The 22,827-nt window shown below is 37.9% G+C and overlaps 3 protein-coding genes across 5 annotated transcripts; all 3 read right to left on the bottom strand.

Moving 5' to 3' along the window:
• Positions 1-704: 704 nt before the first annotated feature.
• On the bottom strand, positions 705-4,427 carry morf4l1 (mortality factor 4 like 1). The gene is made up of 12 exons (XM_024282806.2): positions 4,276-4,427; positions 3,776-3,822; positions 3,617-3,684; positions 3,448-3,534; positions 3,267-3,344; positions 3,156-3,181; positions 2,950-3,041; positions 1,887-1,988; positions 1,706-1,794; positions 1,456-1,628; positions 1,183-1,267; positions 705-1,108 (listed from the first exon to the last, which is right to left on the bottom strand). Exons 1-12 carry the CDS (start codon positions 4,313-4,315, stop codon positions 1,024-1,026), a joined length of 972 nt encoding a protein of 323 aa, XP_024138574.1. The 5' UTR covers positions 4,316-4,427; the 3' UTR covers positions 705-1,023.
• A 1,181-nt stretch (positions 4,428-5,608) lies between these two features.
• On the bottom strand, positions 5,609-15,322 carry pias1b (protein inhibitor of activated STAT, 1b). Its single transcript, XM_024282252.2, has 14 exons — positions 15,251-15,322; positions 13,560-13,992; positions 13,317-13,401; positions 12,736-12,783; positions 11,357-11,447; positions 11,139-11,273; positions 10,961-11,066; positions 10,443-10,516; positions 10,115-10,275; positions 9,742-9,875; positions 9,496-9,667; positions 9,279-9,415; positions 9,119-9,156; positions 5,609-7,379 (listed from the first exon to the last, which is right to left on the bottom strand). Exons 1-14 carry the CDS (start codon positions 15,272-15,274, stop codon positions 7,041-7,043), a joined length of 1,977 nt encoding a protein of 658 aa, XP_024138020.1. The 5' UTR covers positions 15,275-15,322; the 3' UTR covers positions 5,609-7,040.
• A 123-nt stretch (positions 15,323-15,445) lies between these two features.
• Positions 15,446-21,717, bottom strand: skor1b (SKI family transcriptional corepressor 1b). Of its 3 annotated transcripts, none has more exons than XM_024282250.2 (8): positions 21,010-21,717; positions 19,090-20,798; positions 18,818-18,911; positions 18,595-18,699; positions 18,438-18,497; positions 18,056-18,130; positions 16,832-16,906; positions 15,446-16,685 (listed from the first exon to the last, which is right to left on the bottom strand). In XM_024282250.2, exons 2-8 carry the CDS (start codon positions 20,779-20,781, stop codon positions 16,591-16,593), a joined length of 2,196 nt encoding a protein of 731 aa, XP_024138018.1. In that variant the 5' UTR covers positions 20,782-20,798; positions 21,010-21,717; the 3' UTR covers positions 15,446-16,590. The 3 variants fall into 3 exon arrangements, with proteins under 3 accessions (XP_024138018.1, XP_024138017.1, XP_024138019.1); XM_024282249.2 differs by having other exon boundaries at positions 15,446-16,688; XM_024282251.2 differs by having other exon boundaries at positions 15,446-16,752.
• Between the last annotated feature and the right edge of the window lie 1,110 nt (positions 21,718-22,827).

Raw genomic sequence — 22,827 nt, forward strand, 5'->3', positions numbered from 1 at the left:
GACTGGCCTGCACAGAGTCCTGACCTGAACCCCATAGAACACCTCTGGGATGAATTAGAGCAGACTCAGAGCCAGACCTTCTCCACCCACATCAGAGTGTGATCTGACCAATGCACTTTTGGAAGAATTATGATCTGTAAAATTCCCAACTGGAGCTTTAACAGGTTGAAATCTATCAGTTTAATCCATTCATTTTTCTTCTAAAACCACCTAATCCTTTATAGGATCACATGGTTGCTGGAGCCTGTCCCAGTCAATGACAGATAAAGGTATGGTAAACCCTGGACTGCTTGCCACCATCCCAGGACCAAACGGACAACCTCACACTCACCTTAAAAGTTAAATTATATATATATATATGTATAAATGACTTGAGCTTAAAAGCAAATGCAAGAAGTTTCTTGACACTTAGTCTCATGTTTTGCAAGAATCCAATTTTGAGGTTTATTTTTGTCTTTGAAAGATATTGGGAAAAATAATAAAATACTGTTTTTTAAATTGTAAAAGGCAACAACAATAAAGCTCCCTTTTGTAACTTCTGAACTTCATAAAATCCTTGAAAAATAAAGATTTTCTCCAAAACTTTCTAACAAAAATCCAACTGACTTCCTACAGTTGAGAAAAACTACAAATGTTGAGCCTTTTAGGAAATCCTCTCACTTTTCCACCAACAGACGGAACATAAAAGAATGCAGAACACAAAACAACAAAATGAAAAACCTTTTTATTACAAAATAATGATGGATTTCAAGAGCAACTTCAGAAACAAAAGCAATCATGAAGGACTCTTTGAGAAGAAAACATTAACAGAAATGTTTGTCAGGGAAAACTGAAATGTGCTGCCTAAAAAAAAACAAACTATTAATACAAAAAGGAAAAAATGAGTTCTAGGACTCATTTTGACGTCTCGCTCGGATTCTTCCCGATAACCAAAAAGGTCCAATCTGTCCCAAACGCCGTTTGAAAATGATATTCCCAAAGTTCAACTGAAGAAGGCCGGAGATCCGAGGGAAACCGAAAAGTCTACACGGCCTTTCTGTGATACTCAGGAGGAGCAACCTCGTAATCGCTGGCATTGAAGAGTGATGCAGAGTTCTTCACCAGATATCTGAAAGACAGTTTCACACCAATCATTTCTCATGTTGCACTAGAAGACTAGAGAGAAATGGAAGAAAAACTCACTTCAGAAAGTCCTGTAGATAGCTGAGCAGCAGAGCGAGGCTCTTCTCGTCCAGAGGAGTGTAGGCCAGCATGGCTCCAATTCTCACTTTGGAAATGGAAACAGAAAAAATACAGAAATATGATTCTTAAAAGGTTTAAGAGAACATAAAATATATAAAACAAAAGATGATGATCTGGGAAATTATATTAGTTACTTATGTAATATATCACAAAACCAAGCAATGGACGCCTGGAATTAATGAATAAAAAGCCCAGTGAGATTAGGGAACGTACCGAAGAGTCTGAGCAGGTGAGAAGCGCCGTAGATCTGAGACATGGGGGTATCGGGGTGGTTGGCCAGGATGTCTGCATACTGAGGCCGTTCAAATTTGTAGAGAAGCTGCGTTCCCAGCATAACGTTGAAATATTCCCGGATCCCTGCCACCACTTCATTTACAGCAAATTCCCTGTTAGGAGAGAGAAATTCAACACATCAGTCTACACAAACCAGTTAAAAAAAATAAATAAAAAAAAGATCCTTTACTTGCTGTCGGAGTTTCCTCTTGACTTCTTATAGTTTGCATAATCTTCAAGAACTCCGTCAACGTTCTTTTTGGCTGGTAGATGGACGAGCTGGAGACAAAGTTAAGAGTTAATAACTGATGCAAGACTATAATGCTGGGGCACTTTAAAAAACACACAAAAAATAAAAAATAAACATGTACTTGTTTTTGTCGTGTGATGAGGTCCCAGTCATCAACAAGCCAGGGTTTCAGCTCCTCTGGGATTTTTACTTTCACCTCCACTCGATTAATGAAGGTCTCCTCCTAAACATACAAAAAAAAACTTTATTTGAACTATTATTTGGAACAAATTATCTTTACAGCTGAGGAATTCCAGAGATATAAAACTTTTACATCTCAGATGCAATTTGTGGAAGGTTACAGGAACCACGTTTTTAAATTCAATTCAAACAGATGAAAATGTTTTTTTTTTTTTACTAAAAAACATATCTACAAAAAGAAGAAAGTAGGAAATCCCAATGGCAATTATAAAGAGTTAATACAAGTTTCCTCAAGTTAAATTTAAGATTCTTAAGACCTTTTTAAGGCCCTGCAAATCAAAAATTAAGACAAAATTCTCAGACTATTTCCCTTTGTATTAATAGTTTCCTGTTTTATTAATTCAATTCAATTTTTGGACAAAAACATTGCTTCTTATCTTGTTGTTTGTGCCGTGAGGTCTTATTTTAGAACTTTTTTTTTTAAATCAAAACAGTGGTGGGTTTTCAGTGTATTAGTGCATAATTTTCTTGATGTTTATGTACATCATTTGATCAAAAATAATCTAATTTGAAAAAAATTATAATTTTTACATGAAATGTAAAACAAAGAAGTATTCAAGCAGCACAATTTTTTTAAGGTTCAGACATCAAAATTCAAGACTTTTTAAGGCATTATTTCCAACATGGGAACAAAAGATTGACTTATTTGCAAAAAAAAAAAAAAATTGAATTTTCTGTTCTAATATTGCCTGCTAAAACACAGTCTTTATGAATCACCTCTAAATAAAGCTTCAAATAGCAGCATAAATCAGGCAAACTGTTAATTGCTCATTTAATGTGATCCATAGATGTGCATACATTTAATTAATATGGACTGAAAAAAATAATATCATGGAATTCTCAAAATATTGTAGTTTTCTTTTTTTGCAATAGAATGCAACATACTGAAAAAATATGTCTTGATTTCCCACTATTAGAACAAAATAGGAAATGTATGAACCTACGCTCTCCACTGTGGGGTCAACACGTGCCCTCTTCTTTCGTGGAGGATGCGTTGGATCTCCTCCTGAACTCGTTCCCTCTCCTGCTCCAGGAGCTGCACAAAAACAAATTTATTGTTCAGGATAATAAAAAACAAAACATAAATACAAGCATTATATGCTTGAATTTAAAATGAAGAAGAAAAAAAAAACCGGTATGATTTACTTACGTTTCTGTTTGTTCTTTTTGGTTTTTCTGTGATATTTTTTAAAAGAACATGATTAATAGAAGAATTTAGTGATGTCAAAGTGCACCAAGAACACAAAGAACATTCACTCACACATCATTTTTCTGCGTTGCAGCAGGAATCTTCTTATTCGGTGCAGCACCCCTCATTCTTCCTTCTACATAATGGTCTCTAGAATAAAACAAAATAATAAATAAGTGGTTATGGAGTAAATTGTGTCAGAACAATAGATGTGGAGCGGGTTTTAATAGATCGTTAGCATCAGTTAACTTACTGATTTGCCCTCTGAAGCTCTTTTTGTTTTTGTAGATTACTGTCCACATACTTCAGCACTCTGCTTTCAGGAACCCATTCGTCCCAGCTAGAAAAGCAAGATTTCAATCAGTGGAAGAAACTTCACTAAGCAGCAGATTTGAATGAACTTCAAGCAAAATAAAACTTACTTTTTGTTCCAGCCGCTGTAATGAATGAAGTATTTGATTTGTTTGTCCTTGATGTTTGTTTTAACACACTGCAAAAACAGGCACACTTCAATGTGATCAAAGTGACTCAAACACGTTGGAGGGTCGCACCGTCAGAGACAGGCTAATCCGACCGCCTACCTTAGCTTCGTAGAGCAATGGCCCATGAAAACACAGCACTCTTTCACCTGAAGCAGGAGGGAAAACAGAAGGAAGTCAGCTCAAGCTACTTTGCTGACGTTTATCTATGAATGTAGAGATTTCACGCGTTAGTTTTAACAATTAAACATAACAAATGAGGCGAGGAGAGCGATTAGTTTTGGATCTAACAGTTGACAAGAAGAGACATGCGCGGTAAGGTCAACTAGAAAACGATGGACATAGCGGGAAATTAAAATATCAATACACCAAATGTATCACTTTTGTTTAAACTATCAATTCCGCCAAAAATAACATACACTATTTATTAATAAACTCAAAATTTAAATGGTTACTAGCATAATATGTTTATAACAATAAATGCTAATCTAGCTAGCTGCGCGCCGACTCTGTTCTTTTTAATAAGTTTAAATCCTTCTACTAGCTTGAGGAGCGAACGCTGTCAGCGACCCGGACACCCGGACTACAGTTAAGAAGCTTACCTTCTTGAAATTTAGGTTTCGGGTCCTGTTTTGGCGCCATTCACGGATTAAACTATAAAAATTTTGAAAAAATCGCCAGCTCCCATTACAGTTTGCAAAGGCGCAGCTCATCAATGACGTCACAGCCTGCGCGGTGACGTTTTAATTGCGCGACCAAAAAGAAGAAGAAGAAGAAGAAGAATAAATAGCGCCCCTGGAGGGCTATGTGCTCATCAACTCTTTACAGAAAATCTAAAAGGCAAAAAACCCTAAAGCTAAACATTGTATTTAGCAGACTGTCTTAAAAAATTATAGGTAACCTCAAATTACTTGTATTTTTTTTTTATTTAGGCTACATTTGAAAAGCAATGATTACAAAATATATTTTTTTCTTATGGCCAAGCATCAAGTTATTTTGTCAATTTCTGAAATATACATACATATATATATATATATATATATATATATATATATATATATATATATATATATATATATATATATTCACAGTTTAGTTTAAATTGTTTTATTTCTCAGTCTTTTTTAAAAAATTGATGATGTTAGAACTATATGTTCTGAAATTATTGTTAAAATATGAGCAAGAGATTTGGGGGGAAAACTATTCTATAAACACTGCTTTTTAACACATTTGAGATGATCATATTTCCGTTTTCCTCTTTAAGAACTTTGGTGGATAAAATAATAAAAGTGTAATTTAATGCAATTGCTTGGGTAAAAGCAGCTTGTATTTGAGATACAGTTGCTCTGCTTCATGTTGTGATCATTAAATAAACTTAATCTTACCATTTTATTACAATGGGTTAATAGCCAGATAATGTTTTTTTCTTTAAGTAAAAAAAAGTAAAAAATGGTTCAGGTAGTCTTGGAATATATCATGATACATATCACATCATGAGCCAGGTATAGTGATACATATCGTATCGCCACTCTTGCCAATACATACCCCAACTCTGAAGTGGGATTGACTTGTTTAGGTGTTTCCTTTATTTTTCAAGCAGTCAAAATCTAAATATAATCTGAATAATTCAGCAAAGGCATATCTGAAAGAGTTAAAAAAAATACTATCAGGAACCCCCTTTATTAACTTAAACATAAATATAAGGTTTAAGATCTAAGAAAGAACCAAAAGAGCAGCTGAGTAAAGCCTCTTCTCGGATCAGAAACAGGAAATCCGTTTTATATACTCAGAACTTTTATTTCAGCAAATCTGCAGGAAGTTGCTGTCTTGTGTAACAGAGGAAAGGGGATTGCAGAAATGCTCTAAGAAAAGCCTTTAAAAATGAATGTATTTGGATGAGTGTCATCACAATAAATTAACACAGTAGACCATGGAGCTGTTTTAAAATGATCAAAGCTTCTATTGAGTTACTGACATCATTCAACAGACAGAAACTGAAAATGTTACAATGCATGTCGAGCAACAGTGACATCTTTAAATAGCATTAATAATATAATTACAAAAGAAATATCACAATGACAGCAATGCATATTCACAAATCAAACAAATGCTGAAAATATATATGATAATAAATAATCCTAATAGTAAGCACAAGTTTGAAAGAAAAAAAAGAAAAGAAAGGAGGCGTCCATTTATAAATTCAATCATTTTAAACCTCTTGGCCAAAATGCAGGTGATTCACTCCAAGGCTAAGCAATCACAGGTATGTTAAAGGCGTCGCAGATACAAACTGAACATGCTATGCAGACTGTGGCCTCACTACAGAACAGCATAGAACTCAAACCGCTGAGATTTCAGGTAGATGTGGATGGAAACACTTCACTGCTCCACTGATGTTAGAGAAAGAAAAAAAAGGCAAGTGCTACAACAAAAGATGAAATGCAAGGATTCATCTACATTAGCGGAACAGTCATACCATTTTTGTTAAAAATAAAACTTCAAGAAGAGCAGACACTAGCCTTCTCTTGAAAGTGGAGCAGAAACATGGCAAATGGTCACTTGTATGCCAGGAGATTAATTCAGAAAGGAAACTGCTATATTCCAAATGAACCAATTGCAGCTCTTTGAGATAGATATACGTCTACTATATATAAAAAGGTCCAATGGTGGGACCGTTGCCCTTCATTCACACACCGACATTCCCGATTCAAAAATCTATTTCAGCCCGAATAACTTAAAATATTACTCGCGTGGGATTTGAGGAAGCGAGGAAACAGAATGCTGTTAGAACCACAAAAACAAATCACATTTGATTGAATATTTCTAGTGGCGACGTTGGAAGAGGCATAGGGAATGCTTCTTTTAAAATAGCAGACATAAGTTATAATATCATAAATAAATCCTTAAAAACAACAACCAATAGGATGGAGGTCTAAGAAACAAAACTACAGTGATGACGGGACAAAAAAAAAAACAGTAGGAAGTGTTCACACTTCTTTCTGCGTTGCTGTGGATAGCCGGTTTGCTTTATAATGTCTCATAATATGGTTGAACTTCTGTGCATGTACGCTGAAATAATGCCATTGACATGAAATATTGAAACAAAATTGTAAAAACCAGGTACAAAAGCTACAATATAATCAAGGGACCACATGAAGAGGTGTGGAAAAAACCTTCAGTATTCACAGAAAAATATTAACTGAAGTAACTCACCGGACAGGAAGTGTCCTAAGTTTATATACATAAGATAAGTAAAAATGAAAATAGATTTTCCTCTCTGTACATAGCACGGTATTCTTTCTTTCTTCTCCTTTTTTTTATATTTACAAAGTTTGAGGTCTCCCTTGTGTGTCAGTTCTGTGTGGATCTAGTCAAGAGAGATAACGTCAGATATGGAGCCGTAAATGGCGGCGGCGGCTGCTGCCGCTTCCACCGAGGACCTGGACAATCCTGAAATGCTGTGGGCGTCTCTGTCCCTGTCTTTGTCGCGCTCTCGCAGACTGCTGGAAGAAACCAAGCTGCTGGTGCTGCCGCTGTTGCTCCCTCCGTTGGTGGCGGCTAGCGTGCTGCTCCCCGGCGTTCCCGGCTGCTCCCGCAAAAGCTGCGAGGAGCTGTAAGGCAGGAAACGGTTCAGGAGGAGTTCGTGGTCTTCTGGGGCGGAGGCTGACGCGGCGGCGGCTGCAGCCATCACTGCCATGTTATAATGCTGGAAGGAGAGTAAATGACCATGCTTACAAGACACGTAGGTACATTTCTATTTTAAGCATATAAACAAATAGGTCTCCGTGTGCTGGCCCCCAACCCGCATAGGATCAAGGATTGTGTCAGCCTAAACCACCTGTGTAAATTAGTAAAAGCTGATTGGTACAGGTGACGAAATGTGCCAGAAGGTGAACAATAACAGCTGCTGAAAACATCCAGAGCAGAAATGTATGAATCACTTTCAGCCTGTCAGATATAGTTACTTTACGATAAAAAAAAAAAAAAAAAACTTCTTTGATCCAGCCTGGAAATGACTTTTATCACATGTCATCGTCATGGCCCAGGGGCCAGAGCCGGCCCTCAGGGTGATTATATCCGGCCCTTGCGATCATTTTAATTTATTGATATTAACGTCTCCATATTATCTTGCACAATTGAAGCAACACTATAACTATGGAGGCTGAGAGATCAGTTAAAAAAATCTATGGGTTTCTATTCTTTTTATTCATATTTATGTTATTTAGCTTTAAAAATGGAGTTGTAGTGTGTTCAATTACTGTTTATCCATTTTCGGCCCACGACCATTTCGGCCTCCTGTTCGATACCCCTGCCTTATATTGTACCCGTGGTTACACCAAATTTTTCAACCCCTCTGAAAATGAATATGACATTTTTTTTTCAAAATTATGCAATTAATTCTTATTAAAAAATTCAGCATGTTCAGGACGTTATTGCTTTAAATTACGCAATTTTAGAAAATACACAAAATTATTTCAATTTTACTCAAATTTTGCTTTTTTCCGCTTAACTCTATAAATATTTATGCACTTTCTACAAATTATGCAAGTTTGGTATCAAAAACATTAATACTACTGAGGTTTTTAATGGTATTTTTTAGTTTAGCTAATATTTTAGCAATATGCTAACATTTTTTGGCTAATTTAGCATCTAGGTTTAGGCTTTTAATTTAGGTTTTTCTCGGAGTAAGGCTAGTATTTTAGCAACGTGCTAGCTTTTTGGCTAGTTTACCTTCTACTGAGGTTTTTTGGGCTACTGTGGAGTAGGGCTGGTATATTTTAGCAACCTGCTATCTTTTTTTGGTTAATTTGACACCTGCTGAGGTTTTTGGGCTAATCCTGAGTTAAGCTAGTATTTTAGTGACGTGCTAGTTTTTTGTTTTTGTTTTTTGTTTTTTGGCTATTTAGGCAAATACTGAGGATTTTTAAGCTAATTAGGAGTTAGGCTACTATTTTAGCAATGTGCTAGCTTTTTGGGCTAATTTTACAATTTGGGGGATTTTTCAAGAAATTCTTTAAATTCTTTGTGCACTTGCTGCAATTTCAGCAACTTTAAGTCCTTTAGGAATTTTACCATTTTGGAAATAGCTTTAGGATTTTCAGCAATCATTAAATTTCTTCACTATCCTCAGCAAAAAGCTTCAGCATCTTCTGCGACCACATTCAGCGAAAAACACAAATACTAGCATTATTGCAGGTAATACAACTTTTCTAGTTATTTTTTTATTTAGAATGCCATTCATTTTCTGGAATGCTAAAAATGTAAGAAGAGGGCAAATCAAACGTGATCCTAGAAACTGCTTTATCACGCTGACCTAAGACATTTGACACATACAGCATTAAAAAAAGATTTTCTTCGATTTTCTTAAAAGAACCGTAGCAAAGTAAATGATTGCGTCTATAGGGTAAATGTTTGACAAACATTAAAGTGTATAAAGTTCAATACCTGATTGTCTCCTTGGAGGAAGGAGAAGAAATTTAAATCTGTAAAAAAAAAAGGCAAATAATGACTTTAATACAGAACAAACTGGCAAAAGTCTCAAATCTGATACAATGACATTAAATATTCAATATTTTGAATAATTACAACTAATCTTCTGTCCTACCTGGCAAATCACTGGTGTGATAATAGTGGCGGTAATCCTGGATAAGAGGCGGCGGTGGAGGAATGTAGCTGGTCTCCATGGGGGGCATACTGGGAGCTCTAGCTACAGGGGAAGCTTGGTTGTGCAGATTTAAAACTCTTAAAAGAGAAACAAGAATCTAAAAGTTAGTAATGAGCAAACAGACACTAGAACGTGTTCTCGCTCTTTTCCTGCTTACCCCTTGTTTGGAGGTGGAGAGACAGGCGACAGAGACGGACAGACTCTTTTAGGCGGGGGCTCGTCGTCTTGTTCGTCCTCCGAGGAACTATCCAGTGTCAAATCAATCACATCCACTTTCTTGTTGTTGTCGTGATGTCGTTTCTGTTCGTTCGCTTCTGTTCTCGACACATCTGCGACAAAGGAGAACAGTTCTGTTTGGCTCTAGAACCGCAGCTTGGGAAGACGATGTGGGCTGGCTACATACCACTGTCGACACCGTTGTAGGAAGCAGACACCTCCTGCACTTCCTTCTTTGACCTCATGGGGGCCCAGCTTCCATCTTCCTTGAACTGGATTTCATCACAGTCAGAACAGCTATTTAAAATCTCCATGAACAACCTGGAAAAAACAAAATTAAGGACTTCAATACTTTTTAAAACATTTACTTTATTTGTTGGGCCTGTTAAGATTTTACATTAATTAAATTCTATTTTAGTTTTAATTAAATTTTAATCCCATAATCCACAGGACCCCACACATGTTCTGTGTCCATACAAATATTTTTTCTAATGACTTTCATGAATCAAAACATACTATAAATGACATAATAAATTGGTGTAAACCTTTCCTGTGCTTACCCATCAATGATAAGGTGTTCATACGGCGCCTTCTTGTCACAGACGGGACACACCCAGGTCGGCTTCTTCTCGTTCATTTGGATGTATAAAGTAGCATCAAAGCACTGAAGGTGAGAGCACGTCGCTGACCGACAGGGTATAGTCAGCCTCATCTTACCCAGCTGGAACACACGGAACAGAACCAACACAAGTTTTTTCTATTTCTTTCAAGGATTATTTATATATTTAGTGATTCATAACAAGCTTTATGAATCAAATTCTTCCTTATCCACAACAAGTATTACAACTTCTAGCAATTATTTGAGTAGAGTATGTAAAGAATGTTTACAGGACAGAGAAGAGAAACTCGTAGACTGGTGGTAGCGATCTCACTCTCTGGATCCGCTGTTAGTTTCTCCTTGACTGTGAGATAAAAAAGAAAAAGAAGTTGAACACAAGCCCTGCAGCTCCAACAACGTCTAAAAGGGAATTTCAAGGGACTAAACCAACTGCTTTTACTGCTCCTAAATTGGTTTAAAGGCTTTTCATCTTCAATAAAACTCACAACTGCAAGNAAAAAAAAAAAAAAAAACACAAAAAAGTAAAACTTGAAAATTAAACTGAACTGGAACTCCAGCTGCCTCCTTCTACAGGGAAGCAACAAAGGAACTTTGCCAGGAATGTTTAAGGAAGTAAAAACATTCCTGCCCCCCTTGTTTTTCTGGGTGGGGGTGGGGAATGTACACAAAAGCGTACTGAAACTTATGACAGAAAACAAAAAAAGGAGCAACTTCTTTAATATCTCTTCCCACATAACGAAAGAGTAAGTGCAAAGCTTCAGTTGTTCTTAAATAAAGCGGGACTTACTCAGAGCTCTCGAGTGGTCAGGGTTCCTGATTCCTTTGGCCCGTAGTCTTTGCAGCAAAACTGCAGACGACTGCTGTCTTACCAAATACACAGCCATGGAGAAGCTCTGACCAAACAGAACAACAGTTACACATCACGCTGGCCCGTTTCCTACAGCAGTTTTCAACAGAATGCCTACCCTCCCAATTTCAGAAGTCCAAGACACCACTATTGTGTTGGGGACAGTAGTGGACAGCCGGACAAGAGATGTGATATTGATTGGACGACTGGGTCTTTTTGGCTCCACTCCATTTTTGGTGGGAGGAAGATATCCCTGCAGACGACATATTCAAAAAATTCATGTACTTTCTTCAAAAGACACGATCCAAATAGAGGTCATGTGTCATGTGTGCTCACCGGAAGGTTACAAGGTTTGCCATTCACTTTAACACACAGATTAGGAGGGAAATGGTCTTCCTGTGGACAACTTGTTTCTGATAAACAAAATCTGAAAGACAAAAAAAAGTATATATGGCATTACCTATGATAATGCAAGTGTGAACGCTGTGAGCTGAATGTGGCCGCTAAAGATGCCAGAGCAGTTAGTGGAAAACACTGAAGCTGAAAGTGTGCTAAAATATTAGCTAAATCCCAAATTAACCAAAAAACTGGAAATGTGGAAATTAGCCAAAAACAGCTAGCATGATGCTAAAATGTTAGCTAAATTCAAAATTAGATGAAAAAAATTAAAATTTGTCTAAGTTAGCCAAAAATGCTCAAATGTAAACTAAACTCCAAATATGGCAAAACAAGGAAATATGTCTAAATTGACCCCAAAAAAAGTTAGCATAATGCTAAAATGTTAGCTTACCTCCAAATTAGCCAAAAAAACTAGAAATATGTCTAAATTGGCCAAAAACATTTTGCAAGAATCTTAACTTAACTCCAAATAACTCTAAAAACCCAGTAGTTGCTGAACATTTTAAAGTTTGAATTGTGTCTCTCACTGAAAGTATATGCAGAATTTTACAGGTTTCAAAGTGCACAAAGTTTTAAAAGATTTCAGCAATTTCTCATTCATTTCTTATGCTGCATTTTTTGCTCAATATTTCTAAAACTATAAAGTTTATTAATACCAAACATACAAGCGTGCTGAAAAATGTATGGAAAGGAGCAGGAGAATCACTATGAATGCAATAAAGACAATGATGATGACAAATGTTTATGTGTCTGCTTCTTTTAAGCAACTTATTTCCCAATAAGACTAGTAAGGTTGTTAAGTTATTTCATTATTTCAGTTTTTTAAACATCTCTTGAACATAAAATACAATTTAAGACTATTCAGTCATGTCATTTAGTGTTTTAAAGTTTTTTATATATAAAAATGTGTCGGAATTTATATATATATATATATATATTTATTATTATTTTTTTTTTTAATTTATTTCTCAATATGCTAGGAATGTGTGCACACACCTTCAGTATCAGGTGTGGAAACTAAAAAGAACTCTTCCACATTTGACCCTAATGATGAATCACCTTCAATATTACAATCACACTGTTAGAAAATATCACATAAAAACTTCCTTTAGAGGAAAAATAAACAAAAAAGTAGACTTTTTGAAATACACATATTGGTTTAAACTTAAAACAATAAAAATGTGGCATTCTGATGCTGCTAGTTCAGGGTGTTTCATAAGAATGTAGTGTTTCATAAGAGGAAGGCGGTAAACAAACATAGCACAAATGAATTTCTACAGTTAAAGTGATACTGAAATGAAGCGTTTCCCACATACCTTAACTGTACTTGAACGGCAAAGTCACATTTGGTCCCGGATATGTCCCTAAAGAAATGTAAAAACAAGCTTAATGAGAATACATACTTAGATTTTAATAACATTTTCATGTACTTTTGAAACCACGTTAGTGGTCAAAGACCCACACTGATGAAGATTGTGTTTTTGGTGTTCATGGCAAGTATTTGTGGCATTTTTCTGATATTGGAGGACAGATATGAAGAAAAATTAAGCTCAAAATTGAATTTGAGTATTTTTTACGTCAAGTCCTGAATAAGAAGCAAACAAAAAACAAAAAAAGGTTGTTTGTGACATAGAAATACGCTAGATCCTCATTGCTGAGAGCTGACTGCTCTCAGCAATGGCGAGGGGAAGTGTGGTGGGGATGCTATACGTTAACAGTCCCACCCACAACTCAGAGGCACATTTTTAATGAACTCCCGTCGCTCTGCAGAAACTATGTCCAACAATATTTTGACTAAAAACTGTATAATCATAATTAAAAGAGCACTGGAAACACTTTCACGATGGATCAAAAGATGGTCGGATTTGCGGCTTTAAAGGGGAAGCCTTTCACTTACATGGAGCTGCTGATCTGTTGAACTTGCTGTGGAGTTAATGCAAAGGCATAACATGCTTCCTGGAACCGCTGAGTATTATCTGAAACTATGAAAGGAATCCAGTCAAATCAGGAAAGGAAAAAAATCTATATGAGTTACTTTTCACACACAGCTTCATTTAGATATCTAGAACCAAAACTCTTCACTAGTATGTATGACATGGAGAAGTGTTATCACTATAAACAAAAGTAGCCATGCACCCACCTAGGCTGGTTGGCTTAATGAGCTCATCCAGCACATCGTAAAAGGGCAATCTCTGGAGCTTGACATCAGGGTGCACAGGGTGCAGGGCGGAGGAGAGGTGAGGCAGACTCATCTCATGCTTAGGTCCAAGTAGGGAAACGGGCAACAGTGGTGAAGGTGATCCGTGACTGTCAAATCCTAGTGGGGCGAGCCCAGCGGGCAAACTGGAGGCAGAATGAACACCGGGAAGAGCTAGGTCCACAGGCGAAACCATCTTTGTCGGAAAACGCCGTCTGTAGAGCTCTTTGATCTTCATCTGCACGGCAGGACTGCAGCCGGCCTTGAGTAGGTGAAGAGCTTTGGTCAAAAGTTCGTGTTTGCGCCCATGCTTATTCCGCCCCGCATAGCCCAACAACACCTGGAGCTCAGAAACTCGAAGGCTCATTACCATTTGCTGGTAAAAAGGAAAAAAAATAAAAAAAGAAAATATATAGTAAACAGCATTATGAAAACATTTTTATTTATTGATATGATTTGCTTTCGTCTTTGGTTTTTAGACTTTCAAACATCTTACAGAGCACAATTTTAAGATAAAATTATTTTATTTTCTTTGTATTGTTTGGTATCATCTCAGATTATGCAAAAAGTTAACTATAAAACAGTTAAACATAAAATTGCTTTTGCCATCAATAATAATAATATTTGCAATATGTACATTAATTGCAACTGTTAGATTAAGAGATAAGGTACATAATTAAAGGTCAAACTTTTGACTGAATAAACACTGTTTTAGCATAACTGATAAACAACAAAACTGTTTAATGTTTACTGCATTTTCAGAAAGTTGAAAATAACTAAGCAAAAAATAAACAGTGCAGTTACAAACTCTAAATTAACATAAGCCTTTAATATTGGATTTCAAACATTATCTTTAAGTCATCTGCAGCCTCCTTTAGCTAGAATCATGCTAACAGACACGATAATGTACAAGATAGATTAAATATAGAGTACAATTTGATAGCTCTCGATTACGATATGGGTTGAAAGATACAAACACTTGTAAGGTATGTGTAATATCCATGTTAAAATGTTAATTACATTAAAAAAGGCTGAGCTGGACAGCGCAGATTTGGTTAGCATACATTAGCTACCACTGGCAAGTGTAACGTGGATGAAACACAACTACAGATGTTTATAAATGCTTAAACGTGAACTTTTAATAAACAATATACATTTACTTGAAATAATGTTAAAGTTTATGTTTATATTTTTATTACTGTTACCCATGTGTCACAAAAACAAGTTAACAAGTTAACCTGCGTTTAGCTTCCAGGGTATAGACACAGCCCATTTTCCAAAACATCCATCATTACATCGTTTCCTTAAAACGTGAAATCATTTGTAGTAATTTTATTTTAGATTAAAAACACCGACCGTGCTGGACGATAACATTTGCTGTTGAAAAAATGTGGCCTTCTGTGCAGGTGAACCGCAGAGAGAACCTAACGGAACGTCGGCAACAATAACAAAGCTAATGCTAACAAGCTAGCCAGTATGCTAACAGATAATTCCCTAATGTTCCCTTGTTTTATGTTTAAATATCTAGACCATTCGTGTCCCTGATGTCAAACAACAACAGCGACACTACAAGAATTAATATTGGTAGTCTGTGAGACATATGTTTGTAAAGCTACTAGGGAGACCCGCTGTACCTTCAGTTCCGCACTCTCCGCCATCTTGTTCCATTAGGTGCGCAGGCGCAAACACAGTTACCCAAGGGACTGAGCAGTGTTGGAAAAAAAGGGGGGAAAATCTGTAATATTTTTCTTTACCAGCAGGAGGTGCTGTTGCAACACAAAAAAATATATATAGCACAGTTTTTGTTTTACTTTTTCTCTGGTCCTGAAACAAGCTGATTTATGGAGGGTTACAACAAGAAGGGCTAAACAAACAGAAAGGTATTACAAGCGTTTAAAGCATTATTTTTTCCCCTCTAAGATAAACAATGTTATAACCCACAATGAATTGTCACCTAGGTTTTCTATTAGGCATTTGTTTGGATCATACTATACACATTTAGTCTACTAGTTACTGAAATATGCTGATTAAATATTTAAAAATGTTGATTTTAAGATTCTGATAGTTTAGTATTTGTCCACATTTGATGCTTAAATAAATATGTGGCTCATCTATCATGTTTCTGAAACCCGAATAATTCTTACTGTGCAAAATAGATTGGTTAATAAGGGACACATCATTTATTTAACTTTAGCTTATTTTTTCTCAGGTAAAAATAAAAATAAAAATGAACAAAATTCTTTTTAACACAGTTAAAGCATTTGAAATGTATTTTTAAAGAAAAAACAAGCTATATGTTTTACCAAAGGGATATAAAAATGAAAAATCCAAATATTTTTCAATAAAATGTCATTTATTTATTGGCAATGGAAACAAATAGAACAGGAACAAATGAGCTAATTTGATTAGAATGTGTTGCTACTCATAAGAAGACTACGGGGCTTCAGATGGATTAAATTAGCCTCCTATACTGTGTTGATGCAGTCTTAAAAATCAAACACATTTGACTGCAACAAATGAATTGTCAATAAAGTTTTCCCAAAATGCTTTAGGGTGATTTCCATCATTTGCTTAAAGTGCTTAACATTCAATGTCAGCTACTTGTCTGCATTAAAAAAAAAAGATAAATAAAATAAATTAATAAATAGGTTAATTTTAAACACTGAGAAAATAAGGCGCAATGATTTGGATGGTCAAATTAAACAAAACACCAAATACATACAAAATACATTGTCATTGCACTTTGCCACAAAAAAATAAATAGTAAAATGGCATAATATTAGCAAAACAAACGTATACTATGTAGGGTGGTTTCATAAATGTGGTGAAAATACGTTTTTTTTTAAATATTACAACTAATTACATCCTCGTTTCTTTTCCAGTTCGGTCGCTCAGAGTTCACGCGGAGGTTTCCTAGACTCTGGAGCTGCCCGCGCGCCCTCCGGAAGCTGCCGCAGACGCGCGCGCGCGCGCCTCACGGTGGGAGCAGCGGGGACTTGAAGGAGCAGGATCCTGTGCAGTGTCGGGGTGTTAGCATCTTACAGGAGAAATGGTGTAAAGCGTCGTGAGCTTCTATGAAGAAGGAGATACAACAATCAACAGCGTTCGAGCACGCCGCGCGCTGGAGGAGCTCCGGCTGAAACGCAGATTTAAAAAAATAAAAACTCTTCATCTGAAAGCGTCTGCGTCCGCCTCCTCTGCTTTATTGCTCTCACCTCTAACGATGTGGAGCTGCTGAACCATCTCCTCTCTGTAGGAAAGTTCTCTTTTCATTTGATCCTGGAAGTTATCTGAGGAGCAGAGCATAAAATAAACTGTTTTTACTGTCATTTTAGGTCAGTTTTGTCAGCTTATAACGCAGCATTTGCTCTTAAAATTAAATAAAATCCACAAAATAAGAAATATTTGAATATATAAAGGGAAAAAATGAAAACAAAGGCAGATCTAAACATTTTGGACAGACTGAAGCTTTTGTAAAACTGATTTTTTAAACGCTCTTAAATTGTATGGTATAGGTGGCGCTGTTCTCAGTAAATTAATATAAGTTTGACAAAACAAAGTACATTATTTAATTGTTTTTAAAAAGTATGTTAGCACTTAAGCACAATAAAATACATTTTTAAAATATTTTTTTGGTATTTGAACATTTTAGAAAAGAATACAAATTCATTATGTATGTATACTTTATTACAAATATTTAACAGTATCCACATTTGTATTAAAAAATGTTAAAATAAATAAATAAAATAGAACAAACTGATGCAGATTTTTCCTTGTTTTCTCAAGTTTTTTCTGATTTTTATCAAATATTTTACTCTACATTTTGGTTTGTCCAGTTTCTCCTTCAAACAATAAAAAAATGGATTGAACAAGAGTTTAGTAAATGTCTTTAATAAGACAAAACTGCTGCTGTTCTGAGGTTGGTTCGTCATCAAGTCACTACACAATCTAACAGGATTTATTGTTATTTACATTTACAGAATCAGTTGAAAAGGTAAATACAAATTTGTAGATTTATTCAACACTTACAGATTGACCCTCATCTGTTGTGAGAAATGGCTTTTTAATTAAAAAAATGGCAGATTTTATTAAATATTTCACTTTATTTAATGGAACGCTGCAAGTATTTTCACAACAAACTGAGAATAAATGAAATATTTAACACATTTTCATCCCCTCATTACCTTTTTTGTTGTTATTGCCATATTTTATTTTTCCCTTATATCTTTTTAAAGTCTTATTTAAAGTTGAAAGTTGTTTAAGCAGTAAAGACAAAACATTTCTAAAATGGTGAAGTATGTATGACATATTTCATTTGCATTTTAATTTAAAATAAACTTTAAAAAAAAACTTTTTATGGAGCAACACTCCAGTGGCTTGATTGACAACAATTTTCCATGCAAAGATTTTGAAAAAATGAAAAAAAAAATTGAACTTACCTTTCAAACTTTGAAATTCCCGCTCCAGTTTTTTCCTCAGCTCAACTTGTTCTATCAGCTGTTTCTGCAGCTCCTCTAAAGAGCAAAAAGACAAAGAAAAAGGCCTGTCACCATCTGAACAGAGCATGGTTAGTCGCTTTTTTTTTTTTATAAATCATGATTTGGGGAAAAAAATGTTTTTGTGGATTTAAAGATAAATACAATTAAAATTAAACAACTTTTTGCTGTTTTTATTTTGAAAAGCACAGGAAGTTGCAAGTGAAGGTTAATTAGAGGTCATAAAATGTGGATTTTCAATGCCCTCATGGGCAAAAAGAAGCAGGAAAAAACAGTAAAACACATTTAAAACAAAAAATAATCATAGATTACAATTAAATCTTACCTTTTGCCAGACTTTGGATGTCTCTTTGTGCTGCCAGAACTCTGACTGGAGCGTCTTTGCCTGAATATAAATATACAAACTAATTTATTGAAGCTAAACAAAAAACCCAATAATAATTATTTTTATAATATTAATAATAATAATAATATTAGTGCACCTTCATTGGTGTGTTGCTGGTTCTCCTCGATGTTTTGTCCATTAAAAGATTTGGTTTCCACCTCCTCCACTGTGGAAGACGGCTCCTCTTTACTTGTACTCTCATCTTAAGAGAAAATAAGTCGATGTGATTTTTCCCCCCTTTTTAATTTTTATTTTAAAATGTTCTTATTTTTATTAATTCTTCCCCTTTTTTAAATAATAAAAAAGTCATTCTGTCTAACCATTAGTCGTGAGAACAGCAGTCAGGTAACTGGTCGGTCTGAACTGATAGGGACTGCTCCTTTGTTGCAGCTCGACTCTCTCCGGCGTAAAAACCTACAAAAAGAGACAAAATTGCTGCTTTTGTATGCGTAAAAATGATTCTATATAAAATGAATTTGAAGTGTATTTATTTAGTGAACATTAAAGACAAAACACACTCTTTTGGAACTTGGAAACATGATATTAATCCAAGGAATTGTTATTTTTTACAGTTTTATTTGGAGTCACTCACAGCTGGGAAGGGTGCGGGCATGAGGCGCTCTGTCAACTGTTTGTTCTGCGCTTCTCTGTCAGAGGAGGGGGCCACGCTCTCCTCCTGCGCCTCCTGCTGCGCTCCTCTGGAGTCCGAGTCCGCTCCGTGCGCCATCGGAGGACGCGCCGCAGACGCAGGCCGTGCGCTCTCCTCCTCCTCCTCCTCTTCTTCCTCCTCGTCTGGAGTTTTGTGGGTCTCCACGTCCACCTCCGGCTCCCCGTCGCTGTCCACGCACGGGGACACCGACCGGTAGCTCGAGCTCTCGCTCAGGAAGTCGGGCGACAGATAGCCGGTGCGGCAGCCGTTGTAGGCGCCCCGGCTTCCGTAGAGTTTGGCGATGCAGTCGGTGTCTTTGATGACGGGCCTGAAGGCGGACACGTAGCTGATCTTCCTCGGCGGGAGCCCCTCCAGCGGCCTCCCCTCGTCCCCGGATTCCTCGTTGCGCACGGACTGCGTGCTGGAGCAGCGCTCGTTGTCCACCGCGCTGTCCTTGGACGTGTTGGTGCTGCGGTCGCTGCTCTCGGAAATGTCCACGTCCGCGGGCCGGGGGGCACAGAGCAGCTCCGGTGGGGGCTTGTGTGGAGGCTGGGGGTACGGGGGCATGGGGAGCGGGCCGGCCGCGGGCCAGAACATGGGGAAGGAGTGGTAGGCGCTGTCCTTGGTGCTGGGCCACAGCACGCCCGGCAGGCCGGCTTTGCTCTGCTCTCCCATCATGCCCTCCTCCTTCTTCTGGCACAGGCCGAACGCCGGGAAGCCGTAGGGGTGCGGGAAGAGGGGCGGGGGGATCTTCTGCAGCATCCCGAAGCTTTTGCTAGGGACCGGGATGACCGGGTAGCTGCGCGCGCTCGCCATCGCGCCGCGCGTGTCCTCGCGGTTCAGGATCTTGACGGGCACCTCGGGTGAGTCGCGCGGGTGGTTGGGGCCTTGCGACGACTTCAACGGGGAGCTGGAGTCCGAGCCCCCGCCTGGCAGCGTCCTCTTGCGACTCCCCCCGTTGAACATGGCCTTCACGTCCTCCCACGCGTGCAGGATGTCGGTGGAGGAGCTTTTGTCCGTCAGTTTCAGATGCCGTCTCCAGGAATTAAAGTTGGCGGCGTCCGGCTGCGTGTACTTGGACTCCGGCGTGCGGTGCGAGTGGAAGATGAACTTATTAGGGGAGAAGTACATGTTGCAGTAGGAGCACTTGATGCACTTGGCCCTGGAGCTGTTGTACCGGGCCGGGATGAAGCTGCCGCGACTCCCCCAGGCGCACTCGTGGGACACGTCGAAGGCGAAATTCTCTGGCAGTTTGGGGGGCGAGTGCGCCCCCAGGAACGACTTGCAAAGTCTCTCGGCCTCGCGCTTGGTGATCATCCCGCAGCGCCGGGAGGAGATCGGCATGGCCCCGGCCCTGCGCAGGATCTCCAGCTGCACGGGGGTGCACTGCACGCAGGTGATGCCCAGCGCCACGCGCCGGTTGTGGATCTCGTTGTAGCTGTAGTTCTTCAGCAAGGTGTTCGATATCTGCGCGAGGCAAAGCCTCTCCTGGCCATCAATCACCAAAGACACGATGGGTATTCCGTACAGAATCGTCTCTCCGACCTGGTTGGGCTTCAAGTTTGCGGTTGGATACGAAAGTTCTTTGGAGTTTGGAGAGGAATTGGAGTCTCGTCCCGCGGGTATGGAGTCCATCCTTGGAGGCCCGAAAGCTGGAAAGATGTTTAACAGTAAATTCACTCATTTATTTGAGTTTTATTGCATATTTTTTTTACAAGTTATTTGCATTTTTTGGGTCCTTCTACTGAATTTAACCTTAAAAGCGCACTTATTTTTAACCACCAATGTCACATAATTAATTAGACAATCACATTTAAAGCTTTAAAAAGAGAGCATCCTTCTCATCGAGGCGCAAAGACTCACCTCTAAGGTTCGCGCGCAGCTCCCGCTCCGAACTCAGTGACAGCGCGAGTGAGCGTGATCGAGCGAGTGCGGGAGCGACAGATCTGCGTTGAAGGGTGTAAAGATGTTTGCTTTAGGAATGGGACGCACTTGTCCGTGCAGCAGCAGCAGCAGCGCCGCCTCCCTCCTCCTCCTCCTCCTCCTCTCTCTCCGCGGCGCGCTCGGAGTGCGCGCGGACGCTTTGTGCTGCGCCACCAGCAGCTGCGCTGTCCTCCTGCCAGAAAACGAGTAAGGAAGGAGGAAAAAAAAAAAAAAAAACAACTTAAGGCACTCCCACTCGTGAGGGCAACCACTTTAAAGTATAGATTCATGACCGGTGAAGATGTTTGGTCCTTTGGCAGCCTGAGGGGCGCGCGTGGATGAAAAGACGCACGAGATTATTTCATTTAAAACACGTCTTTTATTTGTCTGGACCATTCAATTAATTATTGTGGATTTTTTCTTCCCTGCAAACTTGTGTTAGTGATTTTCTGCCTGCAGGAGGCCGCAGTGGGATTAAACAGCAGGGACTCACAGACACATTGTCGTGCGCGCCAGTCAGGGTCTTCTGATGAATGCGGCCTGCAGGACTTCATCACGTGCTGGGTTCCCACGGCTTCACAAGCTTTCACGGCCTCCACGCGTCCTGACAACAAGCAGCTGCTCTGAGGGTCAACCCCAACCCCCCACCCACCCGGTTCTGTTTATTCTCCTCCCCACACACGCGCGCGCACACATGCTGAATTAAAAAGGAGTCTTTCTTTCATCCCAAATGAAGGACGTTTGACTTTTGCATGTCAATAAATGTTTGGGTTAATCATTCCCATCTGACCCGCGCGCTGATGTAATATTGATGAAGGTAAGAGGACACGTTCCCGTCGGCCTCATTGACACGAGAGGGGCAGGAGTGAGCCCAACAATGATGACAACCTGTGCGTAATCACCCATGACGACACAGCGAAACGGCCTCGATTAGTTGAAACGTCAAACTTTTATGAAATGTTAAAAAAAGAGGCAAAAACGGGTGAAAACATACATTGGGTCCCTTAAGTTCACTGAAAAAATATATTAAAATGACTTAATCTTAAAAAAATGAAGTATATTTTTATATTTGCATAACCTATTTTTTTATTTCAGCTAAACTGAGGTGAAGAAAACTAATTAATTTGACTTTTTTTCTAAATCAAAATAAATAGGCCTACGTTGTGTTTTTTTTTACTCAAATGAAATGTTCTAACCTGAAAATTTAAAGTTGATATAATCATTTTTTAATCCTTGAGCAAAAGATTTTTAAAGTTGTCTCAGACAAATAGTTCAGGTTCACAATAACAGATTTGCAGCACAAGTTTGAAAACCTTTTAGAAACAAATATTGCAAAAAATATTATAAACAGTATCAATACATAAAAAAGTAACTTAAAATAAAAATAAATCAATCAAAACAGCTCAAATCTTAAAGAAACTGTCCAGATTTGATTAGATTTAGTTTGACTTGATTTGATTTATAGCAACAATTGACAATAACAGCAAAACAGTTACAAAAATCAAACACATTTCAGAAATAAATAAATATATTGATTAAAAATATAATACAATCAATTAGTTTGATTTTTTTAAGAAAAGAAGCCGTAAAAAGAAAATGTATACAATCTCAAGAAAATTTCAATTGTTTTTTTTCTCTCATTGTGGATTTTAAAATTCAACAACTTGTAATTAAATCTTTGAGAATTTAGGATTTTTTTTGAAAGATTCTGATTTTGCTTCTTTTTTTAATCTCTCATAAACTGCTGGCCTGGGCGAT

This window comes from Oryzias melastigma, linkage group LG6 (genome assembly GCF_002922805.2).
Source record: "Oryzias melastigma strain HK-1 linkage group LG6, ASM292280v2, whole genome shotgun sequence".
In the NCBI taxonomy this organism is placed as follows: domain Eukaryota; kingdom Metazoa; phylum Chordata; class Actinopteri; order Beloniformes; family Adrianichthyidae; genus Oryzias; species Oryzias melastigma.

Excerpts from the sequence above, each read along its gene's own strand:
- morf4l1 (XM_024282806.2), bottom strand. The coding sequence starts at position 4,315 with ATGGCGCCAAAACAGGACCCGAAACCTAAATTTCAAGAAG. Across the intron at positions 3,535-3,616 it reads TACAGCGGCTGGAACAAAAA|CTGGGACGAATGGGTTCCTG; the intron begins GTAAGTTTTATT and ends TTGCTTTTCTAG. Across the intron at positions 1,795-1,886 it reads TCATCACACGACAAAAACAA|CTCGTCCATCTACCAGCCAA; the intron begins GTACATGTTTAT and ends CTTTGTCTCCAG.
- pias1b (XM_024282252.2), bottom strand. The coding sequence starts at position 15,274 with ATGGCGGAGAGTGCGGAACTGAAG. Across the intron at positions 12,784-13,316 it reads CAACAGATCAGCAGCTCCAT|GGACATATCCGGGACCAAAT; the intron begins GTAAGTGAAAGG and ends ACATTTCTTTAG. Across the intron at positions 11,274-11,356 it reads GCAAACCTTGTAACCTTCCG|GGATATCTTCCTCCCACCAA; the intron begins GTGAGCACACAT and ends TGTCGTCTGCAG.
- skor1b (XM_024282249.2), bottom strand. The coding sequence starts at position 20,781 with ATGGACTCCATACCCGCGGGACGAGACTCCAATTCCTCTCCAAACTCC. Across the intron at positions 18,498-18,594 it reads CCAGCAACACACCAATGAAG|GCAAAGACGCTCCAGTCAGA; the intron begins GTGCACTAATAT and ends ATTTATATTCAG. Across the intron at positions 18,131-18,437 it reads CATCCAAAGTCTGGCAAAAG|AGGAGCTGCAGAAACAGCTG; the intron begins GTAAGATTTAAT and ends TTTGCTCTTTAG.